Source organism: Rousettus aegyptiacus, unplaced genomic scaffold (assembly GCF_014176215.1).
Source record: "Rousettus aegyptiacus isolate mRouAeg1 unplaced genomic scaffold, mRouAeg1.p scaffold_m13_p_1, whole genome shotgun sequence".
NCBI lineage: Eukaryota > Metazoa > Chordata > Mammalia > Chiroptera > Pteropodidae > Rousettus > Rousettus aegyptiacus.
The window spans coordinates 103,136,966-103,161,993 of NW_023416284.1; the positions used below are offsets into that span (position 1 = coordinate 103,136,966).

At 33.6% G+C, this 25,028-nt stretch overlaps 1 protein-coding gene across 1 annotated transcript in view; it reads left to right on the forward strand.

The window, feature by feature from the left end:
• LOC107517796 (CD2 associated protein) overlaps nucleotides 1-25,028 on the forward strand; it is a 108,570-nt gene that overhangs the window by 8,985 nt on the left and 74,557 nt on the right. The window contains exon 2 of the mRNA XM_016158921.2: nucleotides 13,591-13,751. Within this exon, the coding sequence (XP_016014407.1) occupies nucleotides 13,591-13,751 (161 nt within the window). The remainder of the gene's footprint in view (nucleotides 1-13,590; nucleotides 13,752-25,028) is intronic.

A 25,028-nucleotide genomic window follows, 5' to 3' on the forward strand; every position in this document is an offset into this window, starting at 1 on the left:
ATGTTACCCCATTTCATTCTCACAGCATATTACACATTTTTGGTTACTGTTATTTTTCTTATTTTACAGATTAGGAAACAAGCATGGAAATAGTAATTAGTACTGAATTTAGGCAATTCTATTTCAGTGCTTAAACTCTTAACTACTGTAAAATGTGGAATTAATTCCTAACTCTTCTTCTGAGAGGTCATTTGGGTAACAGATTATAGGCGTTCATGATTCTCTTATCCTGTCCCCCCCCCTTTTTTTAATTCATTCTGTCCACATTGTGGCTTACTGTGTAATTTCCTTATTTCCTATTTATTGTTTATTTCTGTCTCACCTTTTTAGAGTATAAACTCCAGGAGTGCAGGGAGCTTTTTTTTCCCTTTAGATGTATCCAAGTGCCTAGAACAAGTGCTTTTCAGTAGCAGTCACTCAAATATTTGCTGAATGAGTATTGAGTATGATTATACTGTGTTGAAATAAGAATTTACAATTTTAGGCAATACAGCATCTTTTTAATGCTACAAACAGCTCTTGGGTACATACTACATGTCAGGCACTGTGATGGGGCTTGGGAATACAAAGATGAGTAAAACATTGTCCTTTGCTCTTAACCCTACCAAGCCAGCTAAATTTTTTTTTTTTTTTTTTTTTGGTAATTTGAATTTAACACATTTTATTCTAAGAATTTAGGTTATTGCTTTTTGTATTCATGCATTTTTGGTGGGTGCATGGAAACATGAGAAACTCAAATGATTCAGATTTTTTTATTATTCCAATTCTTAGAGGTTCTTGGAGTTAACTCTATTATGTTTGTAAAGTCTACTTAGAAAGCGAGGGAAATTGTCTTTTATAGCAACTTCCCATTTTTTGTAAGCTTAAAATTTCTTTGTAGCTGATGTTTTGCTGTTTATTAACATTTAAGGAATACTTAAATGCTAGGCATTTTATTGAGCATTTAATCCCCACAAGAGCATTCTGGGGTAAAACATCATTGTTCCCAGTCTTCAGGATCAGAAGTTGAAGTTAGATTGTTACCCACGGTCAGAGACAGGATGTCAAGAGGGCAGGATCAAAATTGAATTGGTCTGATTTCAAAGCGTGTCCTTTTCATTATTTCTTAAAAAACTCTGAGAAAGGGGAGAATGTTGAGCTAAGAAATAACTATCTTAATGTGGTTTAAAATTAAAGAAATTTAAATACTTATCACCTAAAATGGTGGATTGGTATTACACATTGCTCATGTATTTGGGTAACTATTTTCTCTTAAAAGACTTAAATTTTAATTGTAGGTATCAGGAGTTTTTTGTTGCTGTTTTCTATAAAACTATGACAAATATTCTTATGTATTTTTAATCTGGGTTGAAATTACTTAAAATTAATTTCCATTGTTTTTTTCAAAGTTAATAGAGGGAATAAAAATATGCATGAAGAATATTCAATTGAATTTTTCAACTTTATGCTCTTTGATGGATTTTGTGTATTGTTTTTAGGATTTATTTTGGGAGGTGGCATTCATCACATGTGCATGGTAATTTTTTTGTTTGGGACTAATTCTTAAATAGTCTGTGAGATTAAATCTTTTCTTGTTTTTTAAACTTTGATTAAGGTTATTTTTGTGGGTATTTGTCACCTGTCGGTCTGATTTAGTAATGTTAAAAGGAATATAATACTATAAAAGTTTCCTTATACCACGTTTTATTTTCTTTTTGGGTATGTGTTCAGAGTGTATGGTACTATGCAAACATGCACTCTATTTGAAATACAAAAAAGGAGGAGTAGGTTTTGTTTGTATCTTAAGAATGATTGGATTTACTTATCTCAAAAATGCTGCCTATCAGTTCTATATTTAAACAAACTGGAGGAAATAAATGACAAATTGTAATATATAGCTAAAAAGACTTAAGCGATGATACTGGTCTTTTTATTAGTATTTTGACTAATGGATCTGGATAACTTTAGGGGACCTAAATAATGAAATGTCATTGGTTAATGGCATTTTTCCATTTATGGTAAAGATAGTCCTAGAAATATGAAGTTTCTAATAAAGATTTTTTGCTTTATGGTAAAAAATAAATATTTAATACTAGAAACAAAAGTAAAAGTATTTTTTCTTTTTTTTTTTTTAATAGAAAATAAGGGATCGAGCCATTAAAGTGTTTCTATCATATTACGACTTCTTTGGCAAAAACGCTTATAATTTTTTCAAATTTACAGTGAAGTTTGTTTTTGTTAATTTTTGTATAGCTTTCTGTATTTTGTCCTTTGCTATAATAGACAAAGGTTAATGCTCAATGGTATGATATAACCAGTGGCATTATATTGAATAAGTTTGATTTGACAGATCCAACTAAATGCCATTGTGATATTTTGTATTGACAGAAACCAAAGTAAACATTCCGTAGTGAATGCCCATATAACTCAAACCTGTTTGCAATTTGTGTACATTGTTTATATAATTTTTTAATGATGCGATTTTTCATTATTAAAAGAATACATGTTTATTAAAGCAGAACAGTCAGAAAATTTTTATAATATTGCCATCAGTATTTTTGTGCATAACTTTTTAAGAGTTTTCTGGACTTTAAGATTTTTAAGGTTGATTTTTGGATGTTCTTTTAAAATATCACTTTTTAATAAGTATTTTTACAAGTATCCTTAACCAGTAGATGCCTTAAAAAATATTCCACCAATACCCCCCACCTGTAGTCAAGTTGTTAAGTAAAAATGTTTCTCCTTTTTTTTTTAAAGTGAGAATAAAGTTCTTAGAGTGACCATACTACATTTGAAATATTTGACTTTATTTTACTTGTTTTTCAATTGAGAATTTTATGTTTTTCTCTTTGGTTCTTAAATGTGCTTTTAATTCTTTACCTTCTTTGCTGCAAGTATTTATTCCCAGTTTCTACCTTGTTTGCTTTGAAATTTCGATTGCTTTGTTTGCCTTAAGTTTAGAAATTTCTCCTCTTTCACAATTTCGATACTCACTTTTTATTTCCTTCCCTCCCTCCTTGCCTGCCTCCCTCCCTCCTTCCTTGCTTCCGTGTTGAGTTCTTTTTTATTCACCTAGAATTATGGGATATGGTGTGAGGTGAAAATAGTATATAGCATGTTTCCCTTATACAGTCTTTTTCAACCTTGGCAATATTGTATTGACATTTGGTCCAGATTATTTGTTGTGGGGAGGCTGTCTTGTGCATTGCATTGATGGATGCTTAGAAGCATCCTTAGTCTCTAACCACTAGGTGCCAGTAGCATTTCTCTAGCTGTAACAAGCAAAAATGTCTCCAGACATTGCAAAGTGTGCCCTATGGGGCAAAATTGTGTTGGTTGAGAACCATCGCACTAATATTGCCAGATTTCCTCTGTGGAACAAAATGATCCTGGTTGCGAACCATTGGCCTAATGTAAATTAGTTCTGAAATTTATATGTTATAAATCTAGGTATCCTGAGAGAAACTGAGTTGCTAATTTAGCCCTAACTCTTATGTTTTCTGGGACAAAGCTTGAGGTTAAGACCTTATGCTAAAAGCTTTTTAGTGGGACAGTTGTGTATAGGCTTTTATGTGAATGCAAACTTTACTTCTCTAGAGTGTGTATATACCTAGAAGTAGGATTGCTGGGTCTTATGTTAAGTGTATGTGTAACTTTATATGAAACTGCCAAACTTTTTGTGAGTTCCAACTGATTCACATCTTTGTTAGAATTTTTTTTTTTTTTTAGCCATTCTAATAGATATGTAGTAGTATCACATTGTGTAGAATTGGCAGATTTCTTCTTTAAATATTTGGTAGAATATACCAGGAAAACCATCTGGGCCTGGAGATTTTTTTCCCCCTGGAAAGTTTGTAACTACATACTGAGTTTTAAAAATAGTTTATTTGCGTTATCTGAAACTACTGAACTGCCAAAACTCTGAGGTTTTCTATACATGTATCTTGTTTGTAGTTTTCCCCTATTATTATTTTTTTAATGACTGTGAAGTCTCTAGTTATAGTCCTTCTTTTATTCCTGATATTGGTAATTTGGGTCTTCTAATATTTTTAGTTCTTGGTTATTTTTCTAGAGATTTATCAGTTTTATCGATCTTTTCAAATGACCAATTTGGGTTCTTTTGATTTCCCCCTATTTTTATGTTTTCTCTGGTTTCACTTGAACATTTTATATGATTCCATTTCATGTCTTCTTTGCATATCAATTATACTTAAATTATTTTAATAGTTGTACTAGGATTTGTAATACACATTTATAATTAAGTTCACCTTTAAATAACACTGCACCACTTCATGTGTAATATAGGTACCATAGAGCATGTTCCCAGTTCCTCCTTTTGCATTTATGACATTGCTGTTATTCATTTACCTATCTGAATGCTATAATCGCCCAATACATGGTTACTATTATTATTTTAAACAGTTACCTTGTAAATCAATTAAGAATAAAAAATAAAAGATTTTGTTTCACTTTCATTTATTTATTTGCCTTCACACTTCTTTTCTTTATGGAGATTCGAGTTCTTTCGAAGCACTTATATTTACATTTCTTTCGAGGAAGGTTGACAATGAATTCTTGGTTTTCTTTGAGAAAAATATCCGTTTTCCATTTTTGAAGGATTGTTTCACGAATGGTAGTTTTTTTCTTTCAATGTTTTAAATAATGTACTTTTCTTGTTTAAGTATTTCTGAAGAGAAAGAAGCCTGATGGAATTCTTACCTTTGTACCTCTGTAGGCAAGGTGTTTTTATCTTTGGCTTCTTTCAAGATTTTCTCTGTCTTTGGGTTTTGGCAGTTTGAATATGTTTTGCTTAGGTGTAGACTTTTCCACAATTATCCTGTTTTCGTGTTTGGTGTATGTTACTAATTTTGAGAAATTTTCTAGCATTATCACTTATTTCTTCCACTGTTTCTTCCTCCTTCCTTTACTGTCATTTGAATTACAGATATGTTATGTCTTTTGAAATTGTTCCACAGTCATGGTTGTTCTTTTTTTTTTTTTTTTTTTAATTGTTTTTTTCTCTTTGTATTTCAGTTTGGGAAGTTTTTGTTGAGCCATCTGAAAGCTTACTGACTCTGTCCTTGGCATTGTCTGCACTGCTGATGAACTCACCAGCATCCTTTATTTCTGTTACCGTGTTTTTGATTTCTAGTGTTTCCTCTTGATTATTTCTTAGTTTCCATCTGTTTACCTGACCCACTGTTCTTGCATGCTGTCTGTTTTTTTTTCCATCATCACCCCTAACATATGAACCATAGTTATTGTAAATTCCCTGTCTGATTCCAAACCATGTTTTATTTGGAATCAAATCTGATGCTTTGTCTTTGTGTCTTTTCTTGCCTTTTGAAAGCATGATGTGTAATTTTTTATTGAAAGTTGGACACGCTGTATTAGGTAATAGGAGCTGAGGTAAATAGGTCTTTAGTGTGAGGTGTTATTTTAATCTGGCAAGGAGTTGTACTTTGTTTAATATTTGCTCTAACTGTAGGTGCCAGAGGCTTCATATTCCTTTAGTGTCCTTGTTTTTGTCTCTCCTGCTGCCTTTGGGTTTCCCTAGAACTCTTTCTCAGATAATATCTGGATTGTACAACTCTTTCAGTAGCAATTAACTCATACTGGAGCCCCACTGGTGTGGTGTTAAGGTGTAGGGGAGTGGAAGCATCTTATAATTTTAGAATTAAATCTGAAACTTTTAGTGGATCTGTGTTCTGAGACAATGACCTTTACAAGACTTTCTTAGCTCCTTCCATCTCTTTGCTCCCACATGAGACAGAATGGCAAGAAGGGACTTGAATCTGAGAAAAGCCCTTTCCACAGGTGGGGTAAGGCCCTGGTAAAGTCTTTTCCCTGGAGAGTATATATTTGATATGGAGAATGCTCTGGTTTCTGGTTATTTCACAATGATTTCTTTTACCTCCTCCCTTGTCAGAACTATAAAGAGATCTTAATGGGCTCTTTACTGTGAGAGCCTATTTGGGTTTCTGGATGTAAAACCCGTAAAAGTGCTGGGCCCCTAAGACTGCAGTCTCTGGTAGTTTTCCCATTAGGATATTCCACACTCAGCCTCCAGCAGTTCATCGAAATTAGGATATAAGTGTTTGTATTAGATTGAGTTTTTGTTCCCAAAATGATTTAAGTCCCAAACCCTGATCCTAAGCCCTGGTAAGTATGAATGTGACATTATTTGGAAATAGAAATAGAGTCTTTGCAGATATAATGAAGGATCTTAACATGATATCTATCCTAGGTTTAGGACTGGCCACAAATCTAGTGGCTGCTGTTCTTATTAAGAATGAGGAGAGGGAGATTCGAGACAGAGATACAGAAGGGGAAGGCCATATGTGGATGGAAGCAGAGACTGGAATTATACAAGCCAGGGAGTGCCAGAGATTGCTGGCAGCTCCGAGAAGCCAACACAGAGGTGTGGAGCAATTCTTTCATAGAGTCTTAAGGAAGATCCAACACTGCTGATACCTTGATTTCATGCTCTGGCCTCCAGAGCTATAACTGTGAGAGAATAATGTTTTAAGTCACATAGTTTGTGATAGTTTATTATGACAGCCCTGGGAAAGTAATAATAGTGTTCCTACCAGTTTATGGCTCCAGTGATTTCTACTGGAGGTGATCTAGTAGATCTTGGCTGTGACTCTCTAAATATGTCTGTCTCTCCATATCTTGCTGTGGTTTGCCCTGTGTCCTCAATTCTCTGATGAGTCCAAAGAAAGTTATTGATTTTCAGTTCGTTTAGTGTTTTTTTTTTTTGGTTGTAAGGGTGCAAGTGACAGCTTCCAAGCTTTTTACATGTTGGAGTTGAAACTCTTAAAAGTATTTATTTTTTGTTTGGTATTTTTAAACTCATTCTATTATTATAGTGATTACCACATGCCTTCTTAACTTTTAAAAATGTGATGTTAACTGATACCTTTATTTTCTTTCTATACCATGCAAAAATCTTAGAATACTTTTTACTCCCGACTTCCATACTGCTACTATTATTTTAATCTTTTAATATTTTTAATTTCTTTCGTATTCTTATTAAATTTGGGGTATAATGGTCATATAGTATTACATTAGTTTTGGCTCTACATGATTTGATATTTGTATATATTGCAAAATCATTTCTTGTAATGAGAATTTTTAAGATTTACTCTCTTAGCAACTTTCAAATATGCAGTATACAATTTTATTAACTATAGTCACCATGCTGTATATTACATCTCCAGGACTTAATTATTTTATGATTGAAGTTTTATACCCTTTGACCACCTTTACCTTTCTTCATCTTTTAGTGTGATACAGTCCCACTTGTTTGTTTTTGCTTTTGTTGCCTTTGCTTTTGATTTCAAATTAAAAAAAAATCTGCCAAGACTTGATCTCAAAAAACTTAACTGCCTGTTTCTTCTAGGCGTTTTACGGTTTCAGGTTTTACATTCAAGTCTTTAATCTACTTTGTGTTAATTTTTGTGTTATTATTTTACTCAGTGTATAAAACTAAATATTTACAACTTTTGCTTAATTTTTTCTTTCCTCATCTGATATTTCATATTCGATCTTTTTCCTTTTCTTTGCTCAGAGAGCATCCTTTAGAGTTTCTTTTAGTTTCTCTTAGTTTTTGCTTGTCAGAAATGTTTATTTTTCTCTTGTTTTTAAGGGTATTTTCTCAAGTGTTGTTTGTTGGATAGCTTGTCTTTTTATTTGCCTCTTCTAAGATATTTTTCCTCTTTGTCTTTTTTTTTTTTTTTTTTTGCAATTTTACTATTTTGAGTTTGAGATTTCTTTTTGTTTATTCCGTGTGGAATTGCTTAGATTTCTTGCTTCCATGGACTGATATATTTTATAAGTTCAGTGAATTCATAGCTATTAACTTTTCAGATATTTACTTTTTAGGTTCTTCTGGGACCCCACAGTTAAACACGTGAGACTGTCTTTGTTTATCTTTTATGTCTATTACAATCTTTTTTATATGTTCCATATTTTTGTGTGTCTCAGCTTCATTTTGGTTAGTTTCTGTTTATCTTCTTTAGCTAGTTTTCGCTAGTTTTTTTGCAGTAATATATTTTTACTCATCCATTGAGTTCCTAATTTGGTTATTGTCCTCCTCAGAAAATACCTGTGTAGTTATTTTTCAAGTTTGCATTCTTACTGTGTACAATATTCAGCTGTGTGTCAGCTTGGATGCACTTAATTAGGGTCTTATCCTAAATTTTATGTTGGTCCCTCAGAGGTACCACCCTTGATAGTCCCTGGACTTCACTGCTCTACCCTAAAATTGCAGAGCTGCTGGAAGTATAGTTTAGCCTCTCATGTGTTTGGCATTGACAAATACCTCCCTGGGCAAAAGTAGCCTCAGTATTGTATTTATTATCTCTCTCGGTTCCATTCCTCACTTGGATTTCTTTTATCTGATAATGTTAGTATATTTTTAGTTTTTAAATCTTTTTAATAAGGTGATTTTTGTATTTCATTCAGTTTTTTAGTTGTCTTTCCTGGGATAGTTAGTCCAAATTATCTAATATTCCATTACTCTAAGGTCTTTGATACCGTATTATAATAACTTTGTCATTCCTACAGATCACATGTGATGTACTGCATGAAGTTGTATAGGAAACTCTTGAATTGAAAAAGATTTTATTTAAACAGTTTTAATTTTTCAGTAAATATAGTTGTTATATACTGTCTGGTGAGCATAGTTTTTTAGTAACTTATTTTTACTCAATTTACATATGTTTATTGTAGAAACATGCCAAAGTATGGGTTACCATTTACAAGACTGCGTTCATTTCTGACACCAGCTGCAGAGTTAGGGGTTTCGCAAGATTGCTTTCATGTTTGATAATTTGTTAGAAGGACAATATGAAAGCTGTCATACTCTTGGCTCTGGTTTATTATAATAATAGGATACAGATTAAAATGAGCTAAGGGAAGAGATAAAAATGGAGTGGATTCTAGGAGAGTTCTAGAAATGGAGCTTCCTGTTGCCTTCTCCCCCTGGAATCGTGGACAGCATTTACTCCTCCTGGCAATGATATGTGACAATATGCAGAATATTGCCAATCGGGGAAGCTCACCTGAGTCTTGGTGTGTTTTATTGAGAAGATACAGTTGACTGCCCATGTGGCTAACCTTTAGTCTCTAGCCCTTTAGTCTCTGCGTGGCCCAAAGCCTCCAACATAATTACATTTTTAGAGTGTTGGTACAGTCCCTGGGTAAAAAAAGGTGCCCAAGGAACTCCAAGGTTCACAAATAAACAAAAGCACTGCTCCTAGCAAACTCCTTCCAAGAGATGAGACAAAGTCCAGAACTCTTTTGTGTGAGATTAATTCTTTACTAAAGATGAAATAAAAGGCGATAATAGACAGCATCTCAAATCCCTTCAGATGTCTTGTTAAAATTTTGGAATATAACTTCATATTTTTCTATGTATATTGGAGATTGGATTGGATTGATCATCTGTGTCTTGTCCTTGCTTCGTGTTTTCTTTATGTCTCTTTGCTTTACCTTTTTTTGAAAAGTTTCTTGAATTTGTCCTCCCCCCGCCAAAATAAATTAATATGACTTGTTGGAAGACATAAATTTTAAACACCTTTTTTTCATAGCACTCTATTCAGATTTTATGAACTCTATTAAAGGCATAACCTTGTTTTATTGTGCTTTGAAAAAAATTTTTTTTTTTTAAACAAATCAAAGGTTTGTGGTAACCCTGTGTTTGAGTACATCTATTGGAGTCTTTTTTTTTTTTTTTTTTTTTTTTTTTTAAACAGCATTTGCTCACTTCATGTCTATGGGTCACATTTTGGTAATTTTTGCAGTATTTCAAATTTATTCAATATTTTTTATGGTGATCTATGATCAGTGATCTTTGTTATTATTGTAATTTGGGGTGTCTTGAACTGCACCCATATATAATGGTGAACTTAATTCGTAAATGTTGTTGTATTCTGACTACTCCAGTGACCAACTGTTCTCCATTCTCTCTTCTCCCTGGGTCTACCTATATTCTGACATTGAATATTGAAATTGAGCCAGTTAATAAACCTATAATGGCCTCTGAGTGTTCAAGTGAAAGAAACAGTTGCATGTCTCACTTTGAATCAAAAGCTAGAAATGATTAAGCTTTGTTAGGAAGACATGTCAAAAACCAAAACAGGCTAAAATCTAGGCCTCTTGAGCCAGTTAGCACAGTTGTGAATGCAAAGGAAAAGTTCTCAAAGGAAATTAAAAGTGCTACTCCAGTGAACACACGAATGATAGGAAAGTGAAATGGTGTTATTGCTGATGTAGAGAAAGTTTAGTGATTTGGGTAGAAGATCAGACAGCCACAACATTCCTTTAAACCAAACCCTATTCCAGAACAGGTCCCTAATGCTCTTTAGTGAAAGCCGAGAGAGGTGAGGAAAAGTCTGAAACTAGCAGAGGTTGGTTCATGGAATTTAAGGAAAGAAGCCATCTTCATGACATAAAAGTGCAGGGTGAAGCAGAAAGTGCTGATGTAGAAGCTTCAGCAAGTTATCCAGATCTGGTTACGATAATTAATGAAGGTCAGCTATATAAACAACAGATTTTCAATGTAGATGAAGCAGCCTTATATTGGAAGAAGATGCCATCTAGGACTTTCATAGCTGGAGAGAAGTAAGTACCTGGCTTCAAAGCTTCCAAGGACAGGCTGGCTCTTGGTAGGAGCAAATGCTGCTGGTGACTTTAGATCGAAGTCAGTTTACCACTCTGAAAATTCTAGGACTCTTAGGAATTATGCTAAATCGACTCTCCGTGTGCTAAATAAATGAAACAACAAAGTTTGGACAACAGCACATGTTTACAACATGGTTTGCTGAATATTTTCAGCCCATTGTTGAGACCTACTGTTTAGAAAGAAAGATTCCTTTCAAACTATTACTGCTCGTTGATAATGCTCTTGGTCACCCAAGACCTCTGATGGATGGAGATGTACAGTGAGATTAATGTTGTTTTCATGCCTGTCAACACAACATTTATCCTGTAGCCCATGAGTCAAGGAGTAATTTTGACTTTCAAGTCTTATTATTTAAGGAATATATTTTGTAAGGCAATAGCTGTCATGAGTAGTGATTCTTCTGATGGAACTGGGCAAAATAAATTGAAAACCTTCTGGAAAGGATTCTCCACTCGAGATGTCATTAAGAACATTCATGATTCATGGGAAGAGGTCAAAATAACATTAACAAGAGTTTGGAAGAAGTTGATTACAGCTCTCATGGGTGACTGAGGGTTTCACGACTTTAGTGGAGGAAGTAACTGCAGATGTGGTGGAAATAGCAAGAGAACTAGAAGTGGAACCTGAAGTTGTGACTGAATTGCTACATGATAAAACATTTAATAGATAAGAAGTTGCTTCTTAGGGTTGAGCAAAGAAAAGTAGTTTCTTAAGATGGAATCTACCTCTGGTGAAGATGCCGTAAAGATTGTTGAAATGACAACAAAGGATTTAGAATGTTATATAAACTTAGCTGATAAAGCAGGGGCAGGTTTAAGAGGATTGACCCCAATTTGGAAAGAAGTTCCACTATGAGAAGAATGCTGTGAAACAGCATTGCAAGCTACAGAGAAATCACTGTGAAAGGAAGAGTCAGTGGATGTGGTAAACTTCATTGTCTTATTGGGAGAAATTGCCACAGCCATAATAGTCTTTAGCAGCCACCACCTTTATCAATCAGCAGCTGTTAACATTGAGGCCAGACCCTCTACCGGCAATAAGATTATGACTCACTGAAGGCTCAGATGATTTGTAAAATTTTTTAGCAATAAACTATTTTTTGATCAAGGTATATGCATTTTTTAAAAAACAGTGCTACTGTATACTTAATAGACTACAGTATTGTGTAAAAATAAATGCACTAGGAAACCAAAAAATGTGTGTGACTTGCTTTATTGCAATATTGTCTTTATTGTGGTGGTCTGGAACTGAATCTGCAGTATCTCCAAAGTATGCCTTTACATCTCTTAAGGGTACAAATTTGTATACATTTAAATTTTTAAAAATTTTGAAATAGTAAGTTGTAGAAATATTATAAGTACAATACAAAGAACATTTTCCTGATGACTTTCTTCTGAATATTTTTTTTCCCAACTGATCCCTTTCTTCTGAAATTCGGGACTTTTTTTTTTTTTACTTAATTATAATCCAATTATATAATTTAAGAAATTAACATTTATTCATGTATGGACTCATGGTTTCTTTATTCAGTAAAGTATATTCTGTTACTGTCGTTATTTATTATGATGCTTAAATTGTCCTGGTATGCCCAATGGGAGCCTTTTTTTTTAAGATCACTTTTTTGTGTCCTTTGGCATCACTTCATCTTTTTTTGAGAACTTACTGCATTCTGGCATAATATGTTTTAGGCTTTTCTTGTTTCCTGCCTTAGCCCTGGAATTGTCTGTCTTCCGAAGAATTTCTGATTCCTTTTAGTAGAAAAGTTCTCAGCATTAGGTTTGCTCATTGCCATTGGGCTGGTTTTAGGCCCTTTCATTGGACAGAGCAAGGGGTTGTGTGTGCATATATTTATGTATTGAAAATGTAAGTTCATGCTGATACTTCTCATTCCCACACATCACAGGTTTAAATCTAGCCTTTTTTTTTTTTTTTTATAACTCTTCTCTGACATAGACATGGCTTCCATTATTCTTCATATATTTACTTATTTAATCAATCCCCCCTGCATGGAAGCAATTTTCCATTTCCGTTGTCACTGTAGACCCTTGCATAGACACCCTCTTATCCTGCTTGGGCTGTTAGTTCCCATTGTAGGCTGTCTTCTCGCTCCCACACCACTGCATGGAACTCTGCCCTCATCTCTCCAACACCATTCTATTGTTATGTGACAATATTGCCACGAACTTAGAAGTTTAAAACCATATACAATTATTATATCATTGATTTTGAGATTCAGCACTTTTGGGCACTCTGGTTCCTCTGCAAGGCTGCATTCAGAGCATTGGCCAGGACTGAGTTTTCAACTGGGGAAGGATCTGCTTCCAAATGTTGGCTGTCATTCAGTTCCCTGTGGGATGTTGGACTGTGGGTCTCAATTTATTTGCTGGTTGTCAGCTGTAGACCTTCCTTAGTTGCTTGCATGTGGCCTTCTCCATTGGCCAGCTCGCAGCATAGCTGCTTGAATCTTCAAAGCCAGCAAATGAGTTTCTAGAAAGATGGACATTATAGTCTTATGTCATCATATCGAATTCAGCATGCTTGTCATATTCTGTTGGTTATAAGTCAGTGATAGGCCATGTCCACATTCAGAGAGAGGGAGTTACACAAAGAAATGCATATGAAGAGATGGGCGTCATGGGGATCAACTTAGAGTTTGTCTGACATAAAGAATCTATACCTTACTATAAGAACAACTGATTACATGAATTATACATTGTATTGCGCCTTCCACTTAAAACTTGTACTGAGCTTTATACTAAGGTAATCAAGAAATGTGCTGATGTATGCAAATATTTAAAATCATTGAAGTAAGCCTTGATGGTACTGTTGCTAAACAGGCTCCTTAGTTTTATGTTTCATGCTATAATCAATCATATTTCATAAATTAAGTTTTAGACATTCATTTCTTTTTCTTTTTTTAGTTGACTATATTGTGGAGTATGACTATGATGCTGTACATGATGATGAATTAACTATTCGAGTTGGGGAAATCATCAGGAACGTGAAAAAACTACAGGAGGAAGGATGGCTAGAAGGAGAACTAAATGGGAGAAGAGGAATGTTTCCTGATAATTTTGTTAAGGTAAGCTCAGTTAAATATCTAGCTGTTACTTCATAGGATTTAATTTTTAACATTAAGAAATATATATATTTAAAATTAATATGTTTCAGTCATGCTCCCCAATACCCAGGCCGTAGACTATAACTGTACGTGGTCTGTTAGGAACCTGGTCACATAGCAGGAGGCTCTAGCATCACCACCTCAGCTCTACTTCAGATCATCAGACATTAGATTCTCATGGGAGCACCAGTTCCTGTTGCCATAAAGGTTGGGGACCTCTGTTTTAGATAAATTTTTACTTTGCAAAATTTAAAAAACTAGTGGTCCAAGTACCTCTGTAATGGATATCATTGTTTGAGGTCCTGGTAGATACAACAACGCTCTGTGTGTTTGTATGTGTATATATGTATTATGTACCTACCTGTCTTTTTAAATAAATAGTAGTTTGTATTTGGCTAGTACTTTATAACTTACAAAGTTGTTTTGCTGCGTATATTCTTATTTGAGCCTACAAAATTAGGGCAGATGATAGCTTCATCTTAAATATGGTGACGTATAGACTAAAAGGTTGAATGGTTTACCCAGTGTTTGCTAGCTAATAAGACATAGAATCTGAACTGAAATCCAGGATCGTTCCCCCTTTACTCAAGTCTTATCATCTCTTGTTGCTTTTCGATATTGTAGCAGTTAATCTAGCAAAGTAAGTTTTTCTTCAGCTACTACCAGATATTCTTTTTTTAGTAAATATCCTAGTCACCTTTGCCAGAAAACAATCAAGATTCTTAAATCTGTTATAGACTAATAAGGATCACAATTCTTTAGAGAAGGAAAAAAATGTAAAGATACCTGTATATTTACACTTCACTTACAATCATCTTTCTTGTTTTCTATATTAATTTTCTTCCGTCCAACCACATATCTGGCCTCATAAAATGATGAGTTTTTCTGGGAAGGCCTAGATTGTGTGTCTCATTTGTTTGTTCACCTTGCACAGTATTTGTTAGAATACTCACATAAGGTGGTTGTTTATTTAATATTTATTCTTTGACTAAATCTGTGTTTATTTTAGTTGTGGTTTTATTTTTAAGTATGAACACATGCTTTATTCTGTTAATTGATTTTAGAGAAGGTGAACTAACTATACTTTACCTAACTACACTTTATCTCTTGAAATATCTGAGAAAAGCTATAGTAGGGAATTGAACTTATGGGGAGAAGGTCACTTTTGTTTTTATTTTTTATTGTATAAGGTGACATTTTTTTTATGACCTAAAATGAAGTATAATGTAGATACCATGGAAATTGGAGTGGAAAATGGAATTTAGACACAGTCAAGTTTCAACTTTGCCCTTTGCAGTTGGTGTGATATAGGTCAAATCACATAATTTCTCTTTTCTTCAATTTAAAATGGTATATTGATGAGGTATATATAGTAAGCCATGACATTGACCTCTCGTCTCTCTCCTTTTTTAATGGAGAGCGGCTTTTCAGACAAAATACAATTGACTGTTAAAATGAGTGTTAAGTGTACTGACCACCTCCCCTCCCCACATCTCACAGTTGAAAATCTGAGTATAATTTTATTTCTCTAAAACTTAACTATTAATAGCTTACTGTTTATTGGAAGCTTTACTGATAACAGTCGATTAACATGTTTTGTATATTATGTGTATTATGTACCATATTTGTACAACAAAGTAAACTAGAGAAAATGTTATTAGAAAATCATAAGGAAGAAAACATGCTTTTATAGTATTTATTGAAAAAGTTTGTGTAAGTAGATCTGCACAGTTCAAGTGGCAAATGTATACTGAAGTAATAGAACACTGGTTAAAAAAATGAGTTAAAAAATTGAGAAGTTTTTATATGGTTCTAATTATATGCTAATGTATAGTTTCAGTATGGAGGTGACCTATCATGGGACTCCATTTTGAAATATATTATACTTTCCTGTTTCAGAACTAATACTAGAACTTGAGTTTAATGAACTGCCTGCTAATAGAGGATACCTTTTCAGTATGCTAGGTATTAGAAGTAAGTTCAATCTGGGATTAAAAATTAACCACATGTTACCAAGTTAGAGTCAGAGGCATCACTATGAACTCATGTTTAATCTAAAATATGTGTCGATATATACAGAAATAATCATATATGTGTGTATTTATTTTGGGGTTCATATATGTACATATATTTCTTAGTTCTTTCTGCTGAGAAGGCCTAGAAGCAGTGATATGCCAGTAAACACCCAGTGCCCAGATCATGGTTTCTAAATATCATTCTCCAATAAAAGGAATTTCTTTGGAGAAATGGTTAATTTTAGGGCTGGGGCAAGAAAACACAGGATGAGCCTTGGGCATCTAGTAGTGCCAGAAAGTAAGGAAGTGCTTGGAAAAAACAAAATGATTGGGCCATTTGTGTCGAAGGAACATATGAGCCATCCTGAAAGAGCTCACAGTGTCCTAAGCTAGAACAGTTTGAGCAGCAGAGTAACCTAGTATTTGATTACTACCTAAAGTTGATCGTAAATATACGTGTGGCCATGCTGATATAAATATGGCTGAATAAATAAGTGGAGAGAAGGGTTAAATCTTACAGAATGATTCTAAAAATTTGTAGATACTTTTCCCCACTCCTCTTCAGGAGCATCCCTCAGGTTTGGACTGGACAAAAGAATAGAACAAAAAAAAAAATAATAACTTCACAGTGGAGAAACCTGGCAAATAAATACTACCTGAACCAAGTGATAAGGGAACTGGCATCATCAGTTATAAATTATGCTGGTAACACATATGTCCTTCACCACTGTGGTATTTATTCATCCCTAAAACTCACAATCCCAGTCTAAGCTTGAGAAAAACATCAGACAAACCTAAATTGAGAAACATTCTACAAAATACTTGACCAGTACTCTTCAAAAATTTCAAGGTAATGAAAAACCAGGAAGGACTAAGAAACTGAAGTTGACTAGAAGAGACTAAGGGGACATGATGACCAAATGCATTGTGGTATTCTGGATTAGATTCTGGAACAGAAAAAGAATATTAATAGAAAAACTGAAGAAATCTATATAGTAGTATAGCAAATAGTAATAGTTGGCTTTAATACTTCAGATGTATATGAGAAGATTCAAGGGAAAGTTGCAATATATAATTCACTGTCCACTTGAAAATAAGCCTTTTAGTGGGACATTAAGATAAATTTGTTGTTTTGTAAATGTGAGACTTTGAAGTGAACAGTAGAACTAGGCTTCCTATAAAAAACTCTCGTTCCTGTTATTGTTTCAGATACCTATACTGAAGAGCAATGATATTCAAATTTGGCCGGAAAGTGGATAGAAAGGTCAAATCATTTTTGCAGCCTATTATGAAAAACTTTATAGACGTCGTAAGTTTGTTTTTGACAAACAAACATGTCCATTTCATTGACCCTTTGACAGTTCATCTTTACATGATTTATTTTAGAAAATATTTTACAAAGGATATGAATACATGAACTTATTGTACAGAGTATCATTTTGTCATTTTTGCTTCACTTTTACTTTATAATAGAAAACATTAGAGATAAAATTGATTTCTTTGTTTTACCCCTTATTTTTCTCTCCCGCAACTACCTGTATTCTGAAGTTGTGTATATCCTTCTGATATATAGTTTTATATTTTTACCTGTGCATAAATAGTATTTTGTGGATTGGAGCTTTTTAAAAATAATTAACAAGATTTTGGTGTGGATACATAATATAGTCACTTCTGCCATAATGTATTTTATAACAATAGTTAGCTCATAAGTGATTACTAAATACAAAAATAATGTCAGGTCAGTGGGAAAGTTGTGTTAGTTTATTTTCTAGGTAAGTGGAACTGATGGAGAGTATAGAATTATGATTTCAGCAAGAAGAGGATAACTCTCATGTTATCTGCTTGCATAGATGGGAGTTCTTTCAGCTCTTAAAGCTTTTTTTTTTTTTTTAAGTGATCATCTGTACCTGGGTATTTTCCTCAAAGTTACACAGTCTTAGCATTATAGGGCTCTTAACTTCTGGTGCTCACCTCCACTTTGGTCTGCATTGTCTCAGCATCCACAAGCCACCATTTCCACTTTATTATTTTTAAGCATTTTTAAAAGCTTCTGAGGAATCCATTGTCATGACCGCTTGTACTATCTTAAGTTATTGTCAATCTTCCAAGGTTCTAATTGTTAATTATTTATTTTCAGTTTTAGTGCTCAGGTTCCAAAGTTACATAGGTTTAGAGTAGACTGCTCCAAACTAGTGATTTTTACATAATCACTAGTATTTTTAGTGTTTTATTTAGAAGTTTCACATAATCAGTGGTATTTTAATGTCTTTTTAATTTTGTTCCAGAGTGTCAGATGTTTAGGAATGCACATCTAGTGTTATAGTACTATTTATTTATTTATTTATTTTTTATTTATTTATTTATTTTTGGGTAGCATTCCATTGTCTATGTCTTTACCATATTTTATAAAAATGTTAGGGCTGTTTTCCAGTTTTTAGCTATTAGAAACAATGCTGCAATGAACTTCCTTTCGTAGGGTTATTCTGCATAGCTGAGAACTTGCTGCTGCGTCCTAGGGTATATACAGTCATCTATACTAAATATTATCAGACTTTTTACTTTATAGTTATACCAATTTAAACTCCCACCGGTGCTATAAAAGTATACCTTTCTCACATTGTTGTGAACATTTGATTCCATCAGATTTTTTTCTTTTTGAGTGAGGAGCCTAATCTTACAGATGTACAAAGTTTCTACCATGTTTCATTTTCATGATTACTAGTGAAGTTAGGCATTTTTTCCTATTGAGTTCTTGCTCATTTTCTCATTGGTTTGTAGTAGTTCTTAATGTATTGTGAATACTAGTCCTTTGTATTTCTGTGTATCTGTCTTTTATCCTTCATATGCACTTTCGTGACTTGTCTAACAAGGCTTAAAGATATTCTATGTGTTTATTAGTTTCGAAGTTTTGATTTGCAGTGTAAGTCTTTCACCAATCTTTCTTTTTTGTGTATATGTGATTTGGGCACTGATTAATTTTTTCCCTACATTACAAGTTACCAAATAGTCTATTACACTTTCCTCATTAATTTGTAATGTTTAAGTATTAAGTCAAAATTAAGAAACATGCTAGTTTATCAGATCTTTTTATATTCTCAAGTAAGTGTTTTGGACTAACGTAGAGTCAAATGTCTGATTTATTTGTTGCTGTAAATTTTGAGATTCAGTATCAATGCCTGTTGATATTTGGCAGTCTGCCATTAGAGTTGCTTCTTTGTAATTGAGATATGAAACAAACTAAACACTCCAATAAACAGTGCTTAGTAATTGACTGGCGTGTTTTGGGGTGTGGTTGAGATGAGTATTTGCGGCATCTTATTTTGCTGGGAGAGATCACAGCATGAAAACAGAAAGATAAATTGTAATGCCTTATATGGCTGAATGCCAAATGTTTGGTAAAGAGATGAGAATTAAAGGATATGGGAAAAGATCTTTTTCAGAAAAGATGTTAAAAGTAACACTTGAATTGATCCTTAAAAACGGGAGGTAGATGAGTACCCATTGTAGTCTATGTCTGACAAAGACAAAAGGTGTTTTGTAGTAAAAATTGGGTGGGCTACTTTGGCTGAATGAAAGTTTTTGTATGGAAGGGCATAATGGAATTCAAGGCTAAACGTGTGTATTAAAGCTGGTGGTACAGTGCAATTTGAGTATTTATTTAAAAGGTAATAGGGAAATCGTGGAATTTTTGGAGACGAGAGATAAGATAGAAGCTTTAATAGATTGAGTGAGAAGGAAAGGTTTTAAAGAGTGTTGAGGCTAGAAAGTATGATAATGGAGATCAGAATGTTACAGTGAGAATGGCAATGAAGAGATAGCTAATAGACTAATAATATATTTATTTGTGTTAATACTCTTTGTTCACGTATATCTTCTCACTTTATTCTGCCATTTTTGAAAGTTAGGGACTTTGCCATTGTCTAAAGTCATACTGATAATAGCGGGACAAGGACTTGGTAGTAGATAACTGATAGGCAAATGACAGGCTACATTTAGATGAGAAATGTAGTATATATATCATATATACTGGTTATTAGAGAAACGTGATTATTTTATAACATTATATGCATTTGAGAATCTAAGAACAAAATAATATGAATCTTAGCTATTGAAATTCCCCAGTTGCATTAGCATAGTTGAAAGGTGTTAGAATTACAAAATTAAAAAAATTCTATTGATAACTTTTAGAATTGACTCTGGAAAAAAGAAAAATCAAACTGCTCCCTCAAATTGCAAATTTATGGAAAGTTTTTTTTTAAAAACAGACTTGAGAGATTTTAGAAAAAGGCATTTGACATAAGGGCATTTCTAAGACTAAAAATGGAATGGAAATATGTTAAACATATAAAAATAATATATTTAGAAAATGAAACAAGGCTTGCAATACTCATGTAAAGTTATCTGTAAGTAACTTTATAAAGTGGAATCAGTTTCTTTCATGTTCTTCTACTCCCTCTATTCCTAGAAATTCTGCCAAAAAAGAAAGTTTATATTATACAAGTGAAGGAAATTAGAAGACCCCGTGTATCATTCATAATAAGATAGCTTATACTATATAATCAGCATCAAAATCTTAGTGTAGTGTCATGATGCAATGAAAGAGTATATGCATTCATGCAGAATTTATTGTAGTCTAGCTAATGAGTTGTGTTAAGTATAAATAAAATAAGTTTTCTGCATTGCAAATAAGATTAACAACAACTTTAGTACCAATAAGGGACACTTCTCAGTAAGTCTCTTTGAAGCATGTTGTTTTCATCAACTAGATGTCTTTTCTTTCAGCAGTTATAGCAAGGTTTTCAATTTCATTTAGATAATGGATATCTTCAGTATCCCTGATCAGAAATGAAATTCTTTAGGTACTTTGTATTGAGCTATTTTTTAGTAAAATCAGAAGCACACCATGGCATATCAACCATGTACCATGCCTCTTAATTGTTTTATTCTTTTTTGGCTTGCCATTCATTGACCAGATATTTACTGAGGTTCTATGTGCTAAGACTTTTCATAGATGCTAGGGACACAATAGTGAATAACACAGGTGAGTTCCCTGCTCTTTATGAGTATATATTCTAATGTGGGGGGCAGAACAGACAGACTTGAATAAATGAGTAAGACGAAGATATTTCATGAATACTTTTAAAGAAAAAAGTAAGTGGTGGTCGGTAGAGAATAACATTTACACTTTAAGTTGAGCATCTCTGAGGTTATTTGGCCAATAAATCACAGAAGAGAGCAGAAGTGATAAGGAATGCGTTCCCTTTGAGAAGGATCCCTGAAATCAGAGGAAGGTAGGCTCACTCTGATGGTTGTGGTTGCTAACTGTTGTACTAGAGCTACTTCAAAAAGATAGCATGGCACGCTGAAAGGAACATAGCCTTTGAAGTCAGGATATGTAGACCTCTGTTTGACTTACCCCCTCCCCACATACCCACATATGTACCTACTGTGTGTTCTAAAGATGCTTCACTCTAGAGCATGCATTTCTTCCTGTGTGAAAGTGGGGAATTCTACTAGTTTGGGGTGTTTGTAAGAATTAGATTATATCTGTATATGCCTTGCATGTAATATATGATGGAATTTATTATTTCATACTATTATTTTTTTGCTCAGGGACTGCCCATGCATTTTGGAATGGGGAAATGGGAGAAGAAAATCAGCTAAAGTATTAATTTAGTCACCAAATATGTAGGGTTTCTTTTTTCTTTTTTTTTTAGTGCCTGTAATATGCCAGGTACTGTTAAATGAAATGTTAATAGTAAAATAGGTAAATAAAGCAGAACTTTACTAATTACCCTTTGTAAAGAAGTAGTTTTAATGAAAGGACAAAAATAGAGTAATTAAAATGAGAATATATTCGACAAGCAGCCTGATTAGCCTATTTTTCTAAACCAAATCTGTATTCTTTGTGGTGGTAGTGGTGGTAGAAGAGATGAAGTCTATTTAAAAGTGGTCTGGACTAGATGAGAAACCAGACAATAAAAAAGCTTTTAGTGTATGTTAGTATTTGTGTAAGCTCTAGTGCCTTAGGGTAACACTTATTGTGATAGGTAACTTTCTGTGGAACTAAAATCTTATTATAGTTATAGAAAAATGATCTGGTGGAAAGACCTTTTTTTTTTTGGTTGAGTCCTTTGGAATAGTACAAGTAGTTCTTCAAAGGTGAAGGGGCTAAAATAAAATACCTTTGGAAGATTGCTTTCAGTTACTAAGGTGAGAAAGTAGACATCAAAGAGGACTCATTATTAAAAGCTGAGGATTTGTGTTCAAGTTCTGGTAGAAGTATTGGTAGTAAAAGTACATATAAAAAATCAGTATTGATTGAAGACCTTGGATCTAAATCTAAACACTATTGAACTAAAGAGGAAACCTATGTTAAAAAAAGAAAAATGAGTTACTTCCAAGTCCAGTTGCCCACTTGGTCTGTGTTGAGATTGGTGGGGGAGGAGCTCCTTGTTAGTGTGGTCGGGGTGGGAGTTCAGGCTCGAATAGGCCTCCACTGATACTCTCCTTGCTGGAAGGGCAGACGTGCTTCTTTAGTGTTGCTTTGTGGCCTGCACTCACAGTAGGGGTGGGGAGGGGGTGCTCATTGCCCTCTGGTTGAGAGGAGAGGCCTGGCCGGGGATATGGGCAGTGGTGGTAGTTGAGGTAGTGCCTCATTACAGCCTGGTGAGGGTGGAAGTCTAGGCTCGCTGTCTTTTGCTGGCATGGGTGGGGATGGGGCTATAGTTTTTTTCTGTGGTGTTTGAGCACAGTGGAGGTCATTGTTTAAGAGCTTTCTGTATTCCTAGGGTACTTCTTTCTTCATCCTTGGGCTAGAGAGAGCAGGCTTTTCTTGGAGCTTTTTGTCTTCTCTGCCCTTTGGCATTTCCAGGTTGCCAGCTTCTCCAGAACTCAGTCTGGAATATGTGAGGCAAAGAGAAAGCCCAGTGAACTCGAACTCACTACCGGGTTCAGAGCAACCTGGTCTTTCTGGCTTGTGCTACCTTCTCTCTACCTTTCAGAATACTTTTATCTATTTATTTTTAATATATAATGTCCAGAGGTTTTAACTGTAGTTAGTGGGAGGAATATAGGGAAAAGTATATCTTTCTGGGGAAATCTAGATGGTTGATGCCATTAAATAAATATTGTAATGCACATCCTTAACAGTCTAAAAACTCACAATATAGGAGTTTTTCCTTTTAGAAGTTGTGTAGGAATAGCTCTTTTTCTTAAGCTGTTGTTATAAAGTCAGTATTCAGAAAAATGTTATTGTTAACATAAGAATAGATTAGCATTCTGTATAAAGATAATAAGCTATTGTTGATACCCTTTATTTTATGATTTGCTTCTGAATATTAAGATACATGCAAGTAGCTAATAGTGCAATTGACTAGTTACAAGGCATTTAATAAAATATTAGTGGACTCTGTTCACTGAGAAGTTTCATATATGGTAGAGTACATAGTCTGATCATCTGAGTGAGTCAGACAGGAACTTGGGGAGAAGAGGAGGAGCACTAGTATAGAATCGAAGCACAGGGATCATAGAGAAAGTAGAGAAATATCAGTGAAATCAGATGTCTGAAGAGGTTGCCAGAAATATTACTTGTATTTAAAGAGTATTAGCAGGACAGTAGTTTTTGATAGGAAATACCAATCTGTGAGCTTCGAAGCAGCTTTCTTGTGTAATTTTTACTCATTACGGAGGGTGCTACAAGTTATTTGTGATGTTATTGTTATAATGCTTTTACTTTAATGCATAAAAAATAAGGGGATATGTTTACAGAGGATGTCAAAGATGTCGGTAAGTGGATTATTGTTTCCTATATTTTAAAATGAAATTTTGATCCCTTTTTGAGAGTTCTTAAAGCTTGATAAAGTGTTTTATAGTTTTTGATATAATGAGGTATTAGGAAACAAGTTATTCACAAGTATTCATACATATTTTAGGAAGCTGACAAGTGAAAATAACAATCATCTGAATTTTTTTCTTTGTTTTGACCTAAATTCCTAGCAGTTTTTTCACTTAAAAAATATTTAAATTATTGAATCTACTTTTTAAAAGAACATTAGGCAGCTTGACGACTTAGCTTGCATTTAAAAATGTTGTCATTTTATTTCTAGATTCCATAGGTTAAATGGTTACATAGAAAGGTATTTAAAATGTTTTTTAAAGCTACTTAAAAAAATATCAAGTAGCAATATGGGGAACGAGATGATGATCTGGCTTCTTTGTTCATGGCTACTTTAGAAGGATCTGAAAGATTCTTTAAAAAATATATAACATTTTTCTAGAATAATTCTGATTTAGTTTTTAAATTGGTTGGTATTCCACTGTTTCCATAAGAATTATTTTTATTGGAAGGAAGGAAGTGACAATTTGATCTCATATGACCTTTATTTTTTTAATCTCTTCATGAAAATTGTTAGTTTGCTTAGATAAACCTCAGTGAGGTTTTCAGTATTAGGAGATGTATTGGTGGCTTTAATAGAACAGTTGAGGAAGCTAGCTTTATATTAGGAGAAGAGCATTTGGTGTTTGATTTACTTTAATTAGTTGGAAACACAGTAGAGGAGAAAACAATTCTAGATACCAGAGTACTAAATGGAAGACAACTTAACTAATTGGAAATTAGAATAAAAACAGCAGATGAAATGCCAAAGTCGTATGTAGTTAATTTATGATGCATCATAGTACATTTTCTGTTACATGCTGTAAAACATTAACTATACATACTGATTAAGAGCAATCTGTTCTCCAACTTTAGTTATTTTTGATAATTTTCTGAATCTTATATAGACAGTATTCGCTGGATTAGAGAAATAGTTCAGTACAGGTAATGCTAGAAGAAAAGTGTAAGGATTTAAATTTAGTAAGGTGTGCTCATAAAACAAATATCTTTCTCCAAATGCCCTAGAACAATTTGACTTAGAGCAACTGTTATTTGTGGGCACATCACATTTTTAATTAAAAAAAAAAAATCACTAAGGTAATGTTTTAAATTGGTTGGTATTCCACAAAATTCCACAAAATTCAAGCAGTGTAGAAGTATGTATTGTGAAAAGTACATTTCTTAAAACTCTCCCTTAACCTCTTCCCACTTTTAGGAATTCGGTATCTTATAATCGATTTCCTATTAAAAATCTTTTAAACTGAATTATTTATATCCTGGTTTTCACACTATAAATTTAAAATTGAGACATTGTTATATAAGTCATGTTAATATTTACCTGAGACT